The sequence below is a fragment of the Pygocentrus nattereri genome, chromosome 4 (genome assembly GCF_015220715.1).
Source record: "Pygocentrus nattereri isolate fPygNat1 chromosome 4, fPygNat1.pri, whole genome shotgun sequence".
Lineage (NCBI taxonomy): Eukaryota > Metazoa > Chordata > Actinopteri > Characiformes > Serrasalmidae > Pygocentrus > Pygocentrus nattereri.
This window is the reverse complement of record NC_051214.1, coordinates 39,316,702-39,332,264: the sequence shown is the minus strand read 5'-3', so window position 1 is coordinate 39,332,264 and position 15,563 is coordinate 39,316,702. Positions and strand designations below refer to the sequence as shown.

The 15,563-nt window shown below is 39.8% G+C and overlaps 1 protein-coding gene across 1 annotated transcript in view; it reads left to right on the top strand.

The window, feature by feature from the left end:
- The window catches only part of ino80 (INO80 complex ATPase subunit), a 49,151-nt gene that overhangs the window by 29,636 nt on the left and 3,952 nt on the right, over positions 1 to 15,563 (top strand). The window contains exons 28-35 of the mRNA XM_017692586.2: positions 4,221 to 4,348; positions 7,094 to 7,188; positions 8,118 to 8,190; positions 8,582 to 8,740; positions 9,821 to 9,923; positions 10,285 to 10,373; positions 10,491 to 10,652; positions 13,314 to 13,473. Coding sequence (XP_017548075.1) covers positions 4,221 to 4,348; positions 7,094 to 7,188; positions 8,118 to 8,190; positions 8,582 to 8,740; positions 9,821 to 9,923; positions 10,285 to 10,373; positions 10,491 to 10,652; positions 13,314 to 13,473 — 969 coding nt within the window. The remainder of the gene's footprint in view (positions 1 to 4,220; positions 4,349 to 7,093; positions 7,189 to 8,117; positions 8,191 to 8,581; positions 8,741 to 9,820; positions 9,924 to 10,284; positions 10,374 to 10,490; positions 10,653 to 13,313; positions 13,474 to 15,563) is intronic.

The window sequence follows — 15,563 nt, the reverse complement described above, 5'->3', positions numbered from 1 at the left end:
AATGACACAACATAGAGCCAGGCTCATTGAAGTCCTGTGGCAGTGTGATTGCCTACTCCCACAATCTAGCTGGCGGAACCTATGAGCCCATACCTCTGAAGATGGTGGAAGAGTGCTTGAATACCCTTTGTGATGCAGGCTAATCAGTAATATCATAACATATTAGCTAAGCTACAGAAGTATTTCAAATAATCAAAGCACAAACCAGACACGCACATTGGGTGGTGTGACTTTGTTTCACTGGTTGACTCGTTAAGCCAAAATATGTGAAGTGCATTGTGTTCACCGCTGAACCTCTTTGCAGAATGTGGCTACATTAATTATTTTTCACTATGAACTTTTTGTTCTAGCATGACTTTACCAAGAATTGTATTTTGAGGTGAATTTTTGACATGATGAAGCTGCCTACTGGGTGTTTTGTAAACAGACTAGCTATAATAATATGTTGCCGATGTAGATTTTGTGTGACACTTGCTAATTAGAGGGCAGGGCAATGTAGCATGAAGGTCTTTTCTCACAATAGCTCTGGCACAGTGACTTTTTTTTTTGTTTTTCCTTTATTGGAACTGCACTGCTGCACACTGTTGAGATGAAGGAGGAGCAGCAATTGGTCTTAGCTTGTAGACAGCCTGTGGGAAACTCTGCTTTCCCTTCCTGTTCCTTCAAAGAATCCCTGCGCTCCAGCAAAATGGCCGGAAATATTCTTGGCCTTTTTTGATTTTTGGCCCAAACATTGGCAGCTACGTAATTGTTTGTGATCCAAACCTTGGTTGTGCCATCTTGATTAAGAAGAAAGGCCAGAATTTAACAGAATTCAGGTCTGAAGGTGTTTCTTCAGACCAGTTCTTGCAGGACTGTCCAGAAGACCATTACTGCTATTCCATGTATAGTTTTAGTCTATATATTGCCATATGTTTCAGCTGTACAAGTTCCCCACTGTGCTTGAATGTTGACCATCCTAATTTGTTTATGACCTATAGGGGGAGCTCTTTACTCTGTTTTACATGCTTAGCTGTACTGTGAGGAGAAACTGTGGTCCTGTTTACCTCTTGCCATCTCTAGACCAGCCAAACTGATTGTCATACATATGTAACGGCTTAATGACAAATTTCATAACTCACTGGTCTTGCATCCCACCCTCTTAAGTTCCCAGTTTGACGTCATCAAATTCAAGTCCATTAAACCCAGAGCTGTATCAGTCTTGTCCCATGACCTGACCTGTTCTTGCCCTTTCACCGCTTAGGCCTGGTCATGTGACTTGTGAGCAGAACATCCCACCTGTCTAATAGTTTGAGGCTTGAAATTCCCTCTGACCCCTAGTGCAGAGCTTTCTCCGAGTCCATTCCATTTATCTCCCCAAATTGGTAATTATCATTGTCAAGGCAAGGTCAGTTTTCAGTGTTTTTAAGCCGGTCACATTTCTCCAGAGGATATCATTTTGTTATAAATGTTTCCAGATTGTTATACTCTATCATTACACCAGCTGACAGTATAGACAGGCACTTTTGCTCTTTTGTAAATGTTGATTTTGTGTAAGTAACTGAAAAATGACTTTAGAACTTCAGATGAATGAGTTCAAGTTGAATTATTTCTTTGTGGTTTTAGTTGTATGTGTTCACTATTTACTTGGATGTTCTGTGTTTACTTAGAGTAAGGCCACCCATAGGGTGTGCATGTGATTTAATATTATTATTTTCCCACTTCAAAGTCTCAATAGGTTAAGGTTTTGTTTTTTTTTGTTTTTTTAGCTTCTCAGCAGTAGATCTGTGAAAGGCCTTGTTAACTGGCTTTTACCTCCATTAATCGCAGACTCCGACTGTGGCTTTGTGCCCATGTTGTTGGTGTTGCTGTCCGCTCAGCTTGGCCTTCGTAAACAAGTGAGATGATCTCATGACAGCGAGGGCCAGAGAGTAGCGGCCAGTACTGCTCTGCATTGGTCCCCTCGCCAAAGGAGCAATGGGACAACCGAGATCACTTTAATGAAATTAGCAAGCAGAGCAATAGCATTTACATGGCAGGGTTAATGGGCCCGACCAGGGCTCCATGGCTTTTTTTTTTTTTTTTTTTTTTTTTAAATGAGGTCACCCTGGAGTCAGACCCAGTACTGGCCAGTGGGGATTGGATTACGTTGTGAGGGGTTTGGAAAGGGTCCTCAGAGGTGGGGGAGGGAAAGCCACCAGCAGGTGCCTGGGCTTGATAACTAACCATGGCAGAGTCCCTTTTTGGACTCTGGTGCTTCCATTGTACAGTTTTCTGTGCATTTCAAAAAATAATTTCCCTGTAAATGGATTTACACTTGGACTGTTTCATTTTTGGCTGACATTAAGATGTATTTTGTCTTTTGGTCCATTTTCCTTTTCCATTTATACTTAATAAATCCTCTGGCAAAACATCACATAGTCTATTCAAATCAGATTATGTAGTAATAACACGTGTCTTCAGAGTTGCAAAATTAAGACAATTTTGGTACTTTGTGTGTACAGTATTTCCATGAGGCACTTGGACCAGTCTCTGCTGTGGAGAGCAGTCTCTTTCCAAATGCCCTGTGGTATTTGGGGTTTGCTTGAAGATGGCACTGTAGCACAAAGCCATGAGGGCAGCATCAACCCACAGCCTCCATCTCCCCCTTCCTTTCTGTGGAGCTTAGTAAAGCTGGGTCTGGTGTCGGTGGACAAGGAAAGGCACATTAGATTAGGGCTCTTTGATGGATGAGTGTTTGACATGGGTCTGTTCTCCTCAAACCACACTGGGTTCAAAGCAGGAGCAAAGACTGCAGATCAAAAGTGATTGATGGACTCTTCAAATAGATGTATGATCTTCAAAATACAGATTTTGGTCTGGCTGGCTCTTCTTTTGACGTTCTTTAATTCTGACCCAGCGCTATAGGCCTGCCTTGGCCACTGCAATGGAACAACACTTACTTAAGTCATAAATGCACTAGATGTTGCTAGAAAATTGATTGCAGTACCTGGATAGAAGGCTTTACCACAGACTTGTGATTTGACTCTTAGAGCCCGATCGATTTTGTAACCAGTACGGTTTTGAAGCGCTTGAAATTGCAATAACCAGTAATATCAAAACTAACAACTGAAAACTAACAAACTAAAAATTATAACTTGATGTGAAAAGTCAAATACAGAAAAACAAGTCAATAACTTTACAAAGAAATGTAAATGTTATAACTTAGAAAGACAGAGCTTACCAGAATTCATTGCAGTTTTAGTGTGTGTTAACTTGGTTCCAATTGTTCTGAATTTTCCACTAGTTCTCCTTAAGTTCTCTTTAAATCTTTGTATTATAAGTTTTATCAATGTGTTAAACGTTATGTTTGGATGTATTAAATGTGTTTGTCATGTTATTTATAGTGTAATTTTATATATAGTTTATATTTGTTTTTTATATTTTGTTTTTATTTCTTGTATACTTTAATTATTGTGTTGCGTGAATTGATCTAACAATTGGCCAAGCCCTTGTATGAGGATGCTAGTTTTAAGTGTGTGGCATGATGTAAAAGTCTCTGGCTAAAGCCCCTATCATAGCTTTTAGTTTCTCTTTAGCACCTTTAGAAAATGACCTTTTTTGGCCTTTCCTGGGTTATGAGGTGATGGGTCAGGGTTCATCCTTGGTTCACATTAGCATGGCCAGTGGGCACTGCTGCTGTATTGTATCTCTGTACTGGACAGACCTAGCCATGTCACAGGTTCTCTCTCTGGGGACCTCCATACCTCCCCACCAGAGTCTTGCTCAGTCTCTGTTCTGTGGTGACTTCCACAGACCCATGACCAGAAAGACCAGAAAGGTCACCTACCCAGTCACTGATGTTTGGGGGTCAGGGGGTTGAGTGAGGCCACTGTGGAAAGTTCACCTCTCTTCTTTTGCGTTGTTTGTTCGTCTGTGTTCATGCAATCAAAAGAAGCCTTTGTAATGAATGTGCACCTGATACAAACAGGAAGCAAAGTGAGGTGTTTTGACTTGACCTTGGTTATAGATGTAACTTGAATGATTGATTTAATTCTGTAAACCCTCTTTACAATCTTGTCTTAGATTAGCATTCCTAACCCTGATATTTAGTCTAATGTAGGATGTAACAGAGCTGTTTGATGTACTTTTTGTCCTGTCATGGTTAGTCACGGCCTGGTGGGATCACAGAGTGCAGTACAGATGTTCTTGATATAGATTGTTGTTTGATTCAGAGTTTTCTTTGTTCTTTTTTATTTCAGACAAAGAGAGTCTTATCACGGACAGCGGCAAGCTTCACACTCTGGACCTGCTGCTGACTCGACTGAAGTCTCAGGGACATCGTGTGCTCATTTACTCTCAGATGACCCGCATGATTGACCTGCTGGAGGTGAGCACACCAGAAAGCTTCTCTTAGTCTCTGGAACGATTGCACAGTTGTTTTGTGCATAACAGTAATGAATTCCCATCAAACTGGATTTGTCTTGCATTGAATTTTCCATTGCATCGTGTGGCCTTCTGTAGTTTTTGCTGTTATTTGTCAGAAAATGATGAGAAAGGAAAAGAGGGATTGAAAACTTGGCATGTGAAACACTTGCATGTGGTGGGAGAGAGACAGACTTAAAAAGAGAAAAAAAGAAGCCAAGAAGGGTTGATTGTGTGTTTTTTTTTTTTGTTGTTGTTTTTTTTTTTTTGGAGCTTTAAACCAGACCTGAAACTGGACGTTCCCAACAGAAGCAGCCTTTAGTCACATACACCTATTGTTCTTTCTCATTGACTTTTATGCATAATACCATTTGTAGTTTGCAAGCACTTCTATGAGAATTCCTTCCTATCCTTTTGGTTAAAGTTCTTTTTCTTCTAGACATCTTTGAAGGTTGAAAGGAGCTTCCCAGGTGGTTACGCATGCTTCACTTCCTCTGTTTGTAGAATAGTTGATCCATGGGAAAGGTTAATCATGGGAAAAAGCAGGACAGCAGCCCATGACTTTGATTGACCGTTAGCTCTGACGTGGGAATTAGCATTTCTTTTGCCCCGTTTTTCTACTAATCACTCAGTCAAGATTATAGTATATCACTTGGTTATAATAAGTGCAGTGATAAACCCCAGTTTGTGGCCACTGGGCACAATGGCGAGAGTGTGGAGAGATTTTTTAGGGCTGAGATAAATGGAGAAATCTGCAGTGTGTTTGGTGAATGAAGTCATGGCTTGACCAATTTTCCACGATTCAATTGACTTGGCCTGTGTTTAAAAGACCCAGCTGCAGTCAATTTCAGGTCCCTATATTACCTCTGGGGAAAAGATCTGCTGATTGTAATCTTTGCCATTAGCTTTTTTGTTTTTGTTGTTGTTTTTTTTCCCCACTTTGACACTGCCTAGTTTGGCATGATATCAGCAGTAGTTAAGTTTGGGAATGGGCACTGATGTCACCATCACTTATCTGTGTAACAGCAGTCAGATCTCAGACTACCTTTTTGGGATGTAAAGCTCTGCAAAATTTAGAAACCACCCTTCATTTATGTAAGTCAAAACAGATATTAAGAACAAGTTGTTTATTTTTTAATATAGGGAAAGAAAGCAGAAAATACATTGTCGCTCCAGAATGGTAACATTATAGGAGAAGGCAAAAACCTTCTTTACTTTTAATGCCAGTTAATATATTTAGTTTGTTTGTTTTTGTATGTAATCTTAGACTATTTCTATTTGTCTATCTATCTTGACGTAATGATGATGCAATGTAAAAGACAACTGCAGTGCTCAAATTACGTAGAGAAAATTTTTTTTTGATGTATTTACATAGATTATTTTAAAATTTCAAATAGTTAACAACTAAATATCATATCAGTATTTTCAGTATTTAGTGTATCCACTCAAACTCAGTGAAAGCATAGATAGAAATATCTGTGTTTTTAGTTCTGAAGATGAAATGGAGATTAATTTTCTCCTTCTCTCAAAGAAACTTTAAGTGCTGTTGATCTATGAGGAGTTTTAAATTGCCTAGCAGGTCTTGCGTGGTTGTTAAGAGTCCCGTTTTCTATGTATCTTTTAATTATTTTGAACTCCTGTTTTTCATGTTTTCTATTGACTTTCCAATTTTTGTATGAGCTTTCTGTTCTATTAATGGAAATTATGTTTAGAGCATTGTACGACATTTTTGCTGTACAATACTGAGCCTGTCTAGAACTCAACAATGAGTTTGACATCCATGACTCCCAAAAAAAATCAACAACCAGTTTATTCTACCACTGCGGTCACATCTGACACACTTGGCCGATATCCAATTTCTTTAATAAGATCAGTATTAATAATTGCCATTTTGACTGGACATTAGATAAATGGAGGGTGGTCTCTGACTTTTACACAATATGCTGAATACTTCGTTATCCTATAATACACATGAAAAAAAGGAAATTAAAGGACATTTCCTAGTTCTGGTCCTGTTCTGTTTTCTTGATTTTGACTTATGATGCTGTCCATGGAGACTCCTTGACTCCAATTGTACTTAGTGGGCTTCTCAGATTTTACTTATTTATTACTTTATTCAAATCCCATTCAAGTCGGTTCCAAATATGTTTTGGGCAGAATTCCGAAGAGTTAAATCATGTTATATTTGGCGCCGCTCTGCTGGCCAGGAGGTAGACTCTCAGTGATGTAGTACATTTTCAGTCCCATCAGCACCTCATGAGTTGAGTTGCAAAAGGGGGTGGGTTTTTTTTGCCTCAGAGTCATTTTGGCCAGAGCTGCAGACCTGATCAAAGGACGTTAATGTCAACAAGAGTGCTAATGCACATTTCACATAGTCCAGATGTGCTGTTGCAAGGGAGGCCAGAGGAGCCCCAGGCCTGATGGAGTGGGGGCTTCACTCTGGGTGGCGTGGGAGGGTGGGAGGTCACCATTCATGACTGGTTGGGGATTCGTTTGGATTCTTTCAGCTAGGAAAATGGGCTTATGGTGCTAATGAGACTTGTGCTGCCAGCTGTAGTGTGAAAGAGGACTTTTGTGAGGTCTACAAGTTTTTTTTTTTGTTGTTGTTATTTTATGCATGGCTGACTAATGTTACTTATGATATGTTGGGTATTCAGTATGCTTTATTTAGTGTGTGAACTTTTTCCATCGTTATCTCACTGTTCCTCAGGAGTACATGGTATACAGGAAGCACACCTACATGCGACTGGACGGTTCTTCCAAGATCTCAGAGCGTCGAGACATGGTGGCAGACTTCCAGAGTCGGTGAGCTGTCAGTCAAAGTAGCTTTGGGGGGAGAGGAGCGTGGGACAGGACAAAAAGCTCAAGTTTCTGACCTGTCCAACAGCACAGACTAGGTTGCAGATGTTTAGCGTCTGTCTCTGTTTAGACTAATTGGACCTTGTTTTCCAAATGTCTAAAATCCTCTTCCCTGATGCTGCCTTCAGCCGGAGAGGAATTTCGGTTTGGGTTCTCTCTCTCTCTCACTCTGTCTCTCATTTTCTCGCTCTTATTCTCTCTCATACCCACAGTTTTTTTTCTCCCTATTTCTCCTTTTTCTCTCTCCCTTGTTTTTCTTTTTTCTTTGATCTCTCTTTGGTTTTCTCATAATTTCTCTCCCTTACTGTCTCATTTTCATTTATTCTCTTTCTTCTTTTTCTTTCATTCTTTCTTCTTTTCTGTTTCATTTTCTTTATGATTCCTACTCTCTCTCTCACACGCACACTTTTTCTTGTTTGTGTCTCTCTCTTTCCTTTCCCTTTCTCTCTCTTTCTCTGTTGTTTGTTCTTATTCTCATTTTCTTTATTTGCTTTCTCATGACCTCTTTCTCGTTTTCATTTTTTCTTTTTCTCTGTATTTTCTGTTCCCTGTTTTTTTTTTTCTCTCTTTGCCTGTCTTTTTGTTTTTTCTGTTCTTTCTCTCTTCCTCTTTCATTCTCTCTTCCTCTATACTTTCCTCTATTTCCCTTTCTATTTTTTTTTTTCATCCCCCCTCCCTTGACCTCCCTTTCTAAGGCTCTGGTTTGCATTATCTCTGTATTGGTGGATTCTGTGGGGTCTGCTTTCCATTTTGCAGGAGGGTGTGTGGTGTATTGAAATGTCTCTTGCTGTAAATCCTGGCAGGCCAGACACAGGCACGGTCTGTCTCTCCTTTGTTTTCTCTGTCTTACTTTTTCTCTCTTCCTTGGCTTGCAGGACGGATATTTTTGTCTTCCTCCTCAGCACAAGAGCGGGTGGCCTTGGCATAAACCTAACTGCTGCAGACACGGTGAGGCTGTGTGACAGCGCTGGTCTTTACAGCATAATCAATGACAAATTAGTTGCTTGATAAAGAGCGTTTAGTTACAACACATCAGCTGCAACATAAGTTATAACAAACACCAAACATTTGTGGTTGAAGTTGAATATCAGCAAGCCATACATAGAATATAGTGTCCTCAGCTACATCAGCTCAACATTTCAACATTCGTTGGCTTACCTCAACTTTAACATGGCTTGCACTTTTCAACGTACTTTCTGTTTTTCCCATGGTAGAACAATAGTAAACTGTGGCCTAAGCAAAGGAAGTTTATATAAGCAGTGCGTCTGTGAGGTGGTCACAGAGGTGAGGTGTCAAAGAATGTGAAGTTTTGAGTAAATTTATTCCTGTGTCTTTGCAGGTAATTTTCTATGACAGTGACTGGAACCCTACAGTGGATCAGCAGGCCATGGACAGAGCTCACAGGCTGGGCCAAACCAAGCAGGTCACTGTCTACCGCCTCATATGTAAGGGCACTATAGAGGAGCGCATCTTACAGAGGGCCAAAGAGAAGAGTGAGGTACATTCCCCATGCAAAAAGCTCAAATAAAAATTTTTCCCTCCTAAGGATAATTAATGCTTTCCTTAATGATTCTCTTGCATTCTGTTATTTGCCAGTATTTTGTAAAAGGTCCTTTTTTGCATTTTTATGATGCCACCTTTATATTATATCAGGCTGATACCCCTATAACCAATGTGCAGTCATTTCTGCATTATCAGGTGCTGCCTTTGTGTGAAGTTAGAATAATGTAATTCAGTGTATAATGTACTCAGTGTTATTTCTGAGTTTCTTTTGCCTGGTAAATTCCAGTATTTGACTAGTAAAACCTCTAAAGAAATGCAGTTGGACACAATGTCTGGTAATCAAAAATAATCTATACAGTTTTAAATAAATATAATCCTGTGGTTCTGGCCCTGTACTCTTCTGGGGAGAAGAGGCTGCCCACTGGAATTCCACCGTTTAACGGGTGGCAGAGCGTTGCTCAAGTTAAAAGAGCCTGAACTCTGCATTCCCACAACTTCAAAAATGCATGCCTTTTGTTGTGAATGTAGGGCTGTAATCAAAAGGAAATAACATTAAATATGAGTCTTTAAACCAACAGCTAGGGTAGCAAAGGAAATTAGTCACAGAAAGCTAACCTGTATGTAAACTTTCAAACAGCTACCATATATGCTCAGAGAATTTTTACTTTATCATATCATTTATGAGCGGCATGTTTATACTAATCTGATGGTCAGTAAAAATGTTATTCATTGTGATAAAGCACAGAATGGTGAACTGAATTGTCTCACAGTTGGAGCTCTGTTGTCCTGGTTTCAATCTGATTTTAGGAGTGATGGAGAAGAGGAGGAAGGTTTTAGGATAAACCTTGAGTACATGTGAAGATGCTGCAAAGCCTTAGATAGAGTTGAATGCTAAGTAGTAACACAGAGTTTTAGTATGAAGTTAACAGTAATTACAAAAACTTTAAACATTTGTCTGGTAAACTGAATTATTACTGCACACCATGAAAGACACATTTGCTACTGTAATTACACTAAAATTAAACCATCGTTATACAGTTATACAAACTAATAATTTTTCTGTGTTCTGTCTCAGATTCAGAGGATGGTGATCTCGGGTGGAAATTTCAAACCTGATACCCTCAAGCCCAAAGAAGTGGTCAGTCTGCTGTTGGATGATGAGGAGCTGGAGAAAAAATGTGAGTATATATTTTCATCAAGGACTCTGTGAGAAGAGTTGCATGAAAAGCCATGTGGCTCCTGCAAAAGGCCTGTTCTCAATTAATTTGTTTAATGCACATTTTGACCTCAGCCTTGTAAGAAATGGCACACAGTCTGAAGAAAATAACACACAATCACAAAAGGGCTCCCTTAAATCTTCATCTCATTGTACTAGTCAGCCCACTTTACACTGCCATTGGTGTCTTTTATAGCATGTGTTTATAGGGTCCCGCTGAGTCTAACTGTTTTATTGAGGAGTTGGTTTGGCCGTGACTGACCTCCCAAGCAGGGGTTCTTTCTGCTTCTGGCTTTTCGTGACATGTTTGTGTTTATGGACAGTGCGCTTAAGGCAGGAAGAGAAGAGGCAGCAGGAAGAGAGCAGTAAGGTGAAGGACCGCAAGAGGAAGAGAGAGAAATATGCAGAGAAGGTAATTCTGTCCTTGAGATGGTTTAAGAAAGCGTTTATTTTCATCCCAACTTCCTTTGTGCTTTTATGTACAAGTGTAGGCCTTCAGAGATTAGAGAAAAAATGTTTCTCTCCACAGAGAAAAAAGGATGATGATGTAGAAGCAAAGAAAAAGAAGGAAGGTGTGAACTTGGTCATTCCATACGCTCCCTCTGCAGACAATTCCAACCTGTCGGCAGATGGGGAGGACTCCTTCATCAGTGTGGACATGGACTCGGCAATGCCCAGCCCCTTCAGCGAGGTGAACCACGGCAGGCTGCACTGAGGGAATACTAACAAGCAAAGGATAGAGGAGGATAAGGGGAAAGGGGGACTGAGTTAAAGTGATAGTTCAACAAAAAACTAAATTTACACAACTTTTCCCTTTTATCCCAAATATAGTCATTCAACCGAGATATGTGATGTCCAAAATTTGTTTAGTTAAAAAGAGTAAACAGATTTTATTCCACTTCACCTGCTAAGCGCTCCAGTTTTACAACCCCAATTCCAGTGAAGTTGGGATGTTGTGTAAAACATAAATAAAAACAGAATACGATGATTTGCAAATCCTTTTCAACCTGTATTCAATTGAATACTCTACAAAGACAAGATATTTAATGTTCAAATGGATAAACCTTTATTGTTTTTTGCAAATATTCACTCATTTTGAATTTGATACCTGCAACACATTCCAAAGAAGTTAGGACAGGGGGAACAAAAGTCTGGGAAAGTGGAGGAATGCTCAAAAACATCTGTTTGGAACATTCCACAGGTGAACAGGTTAATTGGAAACAGGTGAGTGTCATGATTGGGTATAAAGGGAGCATCCCTGAAAGGCTCAGTCATTCACAAGCAAGGATGGGGCGAGGTTCACCACTTTGTAAACAACTGCGTGAGCAACTAGACCAACAGTTTAAGAACAACGTTTCTCAACATGCAATTGCAAGGAATTTAGGGATTTCATCATCTACAGTCCATTATATCAACAAAAGATTCAGAGAATCTGGAGAAATCTCTGCAAGTAAGCGGCAAGGCAGAAAACTAACATTGAATGCCCGTGACCTTCGATCCCTCAGGCGGCACTGCATTAAACACCGACATCATTCTGTAATGGATATTACCACATGGGCTCAAGAACACTTCAGAAAACCATTGTCCGTGAACACAGTTCCATCTACAAGTGTAAGTTAAAACTCTGCCATGCCGGCTGAAGGCACGTCTTTTTCAGGGACTTCCCTGCTTATTTCAGCAAGACAATACCAAGCCATATTCTGCATGTGTTACAACAGTGTACGAGACTGGCCTGCCTGCAGTCCAGACCTGTGTCCCATTGAAATGTGTGGCGCATTATGAAGCGCAAAATACAGCAACGGAGACCCCAGACTGTTGAGCAACTGAAGTTGTACATCAAACAAGAATGGGAAAGAATCTTCAATAAGTAGTGTCCTCAGTTCCCAAACGCTTATTGAGTGTTGTTAAAAGGAAAGGTGATGTAACACAGTGGTAAACATGCCCCTGTCCCAACTTCTTTGGAATGTGTAGCATCAAATTCAAAATGAGTGAATATTTGCAAAAAACAAAGTTTATCCGTTTGAACATTAAATATCTTGTCTTTGTAGTGTATTCAATTGAATATAGTTTGAAATGGATTTGCAAATCATCGTATTCAGTTTTTATTTTACACAATGTCCCAACTTCATTGGAATTGGGGTTGTATCTGTTGTACCCAAACATAATTTTACAACCACCATACATAACCACCAGATATGATTAACTTTAAAATTCTCAAATTCGACAGATCTACACTATATCTGCAGAGTCGTCTGTATCGCTGGTCCATTAGGTTAGTGTATATGGATCAACCTTCAGAAGCCATTTTTATTAGTTTGTTTTTAGTTGTTTTTTTTTTTTATCACTTGGTAGCCAGGTTCCAAACAGATGTATAGAGCCACATCATACACCTGACATTTTACAAGTGTCTGGCCTCATCATTGTTTCACTTGAAAATTATCTGCAATATTTCAGCACCCATCTTGAAGAAAATCTTGTTTTTATAAAGTCTGATGTCTATGTTTTCAAAAGCCTTGCTGGAATTTACGAGCCAAGTTTAAACCTGTTAGAATTATGTCGACATTCATATTTTCAAAATGAGAACACAGCGATGTGGGAGGGTGTGTAAAGCTAAATCCCTGCTTTGGATCTGCTGGATTGTGTAAAATGTCAGGTGTATGATGTGGCTCTATACAGCTAAATAGCTGAAAGAGCATAAAGGAACTGCTGACAGAGATGAGAGAAATAGTCACACCTGCACAAATAGACATTACAAGCTTCCAGTGATTTCTATAATCATGAAGTTAGGATTATTTGTTCAAATTATTTTTTTCCCTTTTTTTTTCTTCAGTTAAAAATTTGAAGATATGAATTTCTGATTTTAAGTTTTATGCATTTTCATGCTGTTTTCATATTGAATATTAAAAATATGTGCTGAAAAGCAGACACATAAATATTTGGTAGTAGTGTAATGCATCCCAATGTTTTAGAAATGCAGTTTTCACAGTGATAATAATCACAATTTTCGGCAGGGCGCAAATTTCCAATGCTTGTTAGCTACATTAGCCTCCTAGCCCCAGTGCAATGCTAAAGTATTAATTGAAACAAAGAATGAATTGTTGTACATTTGTTTTTGTTTGTTTTTGCTGAACTTGTCACTTATAATGAGATGTAGTTTGCCAGTTAGTTATGATCTGACTTGGATTGACTTAAATTTAGACAGGGCTCAGACATTTTCTAACTCTTGTGAAGAACTTTAATCAATCACCCTCTTCCTCTCCTTCCTCTCTTCTACCTAACGGCCCTGACACCTTTCCAATGTGGTGCTGTCCCTCTGTCCCTGTCTCACCCATAGAGTTGTGTCTCTCTGCAGATTTCTCTGAGCAGCGAGTTGCAGCCTGGCTCTCTCCCAGCTGACGAGAGCAGCAGTGACATGCTAGTGATCGTGGATGAGCCTGTGTCATCTGCCCCGCAATCCCGCGCCACCAACTCCCCTGCCTCTGGCACCGGCTCTGTGTCGGACAACATGAACGGTGGGTAGAGCCCTTACACACCCACCGCTTGATCTGAAACTGGAAAACAGATATATATAGAGTTTAAGGAATTTTGCTTCTTTACTGTTGAGCTGAAGCTGTCTTGTTACACACAAACTCAAAAAAGATTTGCTGATACGGTTTCTGACACCGTCATCTACAAAATTGGCCAAAGGTATTCAGCAGAATTCAGGCTGCAAAAAGGCTGTTTATACTGTTTTTATGCAGTGTACACTATAGGACTGACTACATATTCCTTTCCATGGAGATTCTCTATTTAAAGTGCTGTCTGGTCCAAGAATAGGCTCAATCCCTGTCAACACTATCTGTACAAAAGCACTTGTTGTGGAACTGAGAAATAATAGTGATTTTAATTTTTTTTTTCCTTTGCTACAGTAACAGCCTCTGTTCCTCTGGGAAGGTTTTACACTAAATGTAGGAACATTTGCTGTGAGGATTTGATTACAAAAGCACATTTAAAGTAATTAATTGCATGCAGATTGATAACTAGGAATGGCTTGCCACACTGGGGCTATAATTGACTGTAGATATTGAAGAATTATCTTAAACAGTACTTGTCAAAGCAGTTCTCGCATGTGCAGTGAGGAAAATGGGCTCTGTTGATTATTTAAGGTAAAGTATATTTGCTACTGCGGTTTGTAGAGGAAATCCTGCGTTGAGTTGTATACACAGTCTTTCATCATTTCAGCTATTCTTATGATAGACCTTGCTGAGTCTGCCCTTTCATCAGTTTGATTTGTTTTGTCTGACACTGTGCCTTGAATACAAAGAATAATTGGCTAGCTGAGCAGCTGATATATTCTGTTTCACACTGCTGGAAGGGTGCTCGTGTGGGCCTTGGCTCAGCTTTTGCAAGCTGTATGTGGTGCAGCTCTTTTCTCTTTGTCTTCCTCTCAATTTTTGGAAGCGCTGCATGACTGCAATCAAATCCCGCATAAACAAAATGGCTCCAACAGGGTAGCCTTTAGCATGGATCTGGCTCTTTGCCTGCCTTTTGAGTGAAGGGCAATGCTAATAAGCAGTTTTGCTGTCAAGATTTTCAATTTAAAGCACTGAGGGTTGCAGAATTGGAGCTCTCTTAGGAAACATGAGCAGGAGCATGGCCGGGAGGGAGACAGGACTTGGGAGAGGCAGAGGCTTGGATGCCTTGACATCCAACTTCATCCACAAACATGCATTAGAAAATAAGTGTGAGAAAAAAGGAAGGCGGAAAAAAAGTGAAAAAATATTAAGCCCTGGATATCAGAAAACTGACTTTAAAGGAACACTTACTCAGTTTTCCAAATCCTAGTTGATTCCAAATGTAGTTGATTAGCAAAGACATGTTTGGTGTCCAGAGTTTCCTTCTTTAGTGTTGCACTGGAGTTAAGAGGCTAATGTAGCTCAACAAGTCACACACTGGACCAAAGAACTGACAAAAGACAGGTTTTTGTCAGTTTTTACAAAGAACAGTATGTCATACAGTGTAACAAACCATCGCTAACCTACTTAACTAATTTTGTAGTTTGTGATATCATGTACAATATACACTTTATAGCCAAAAGTATGTGGACAGTCCTAATTGGGTTCAGCAACACCCATTGCAAACAAGTATACAAAAGCAAGCACACAGCAATATCTCTAGACAAACATTGGCAGTAGAACGGGTTGTACCAAAGAGTTCAGTGGCATCAAACATGGCAATGTCCTATGATGTCACTTTTGCCACAAGCCAGTTTGTGAAATTTCTGCCCTGGAAATGGAAGCATCTAGGAGCCACAACAGCTCGGCCATGAATTGGTAGACCATGTAAACTCACAATCCAGGGTCGCTCAGTGCTGAAGCAAGTAGCAAAAATCCTTTGTTGCATCATTTATTATAGTTTCAACTGCTTCTTGAAATAAGTCACACAATAACTGCATCAGGAGCTTTATGAAATAGGTTTCTGTGGCTGAACAGCTGCACACAAGCCTAAGATTGCTATGTGTAAGTGCCTGCTGGAGTGGTATAAACAATAAAACACTAGACTCTAGGCCAGACTCTGGAATGATCAATCACGCTATGCATTGTCTTTTTTTATAAAGACAATA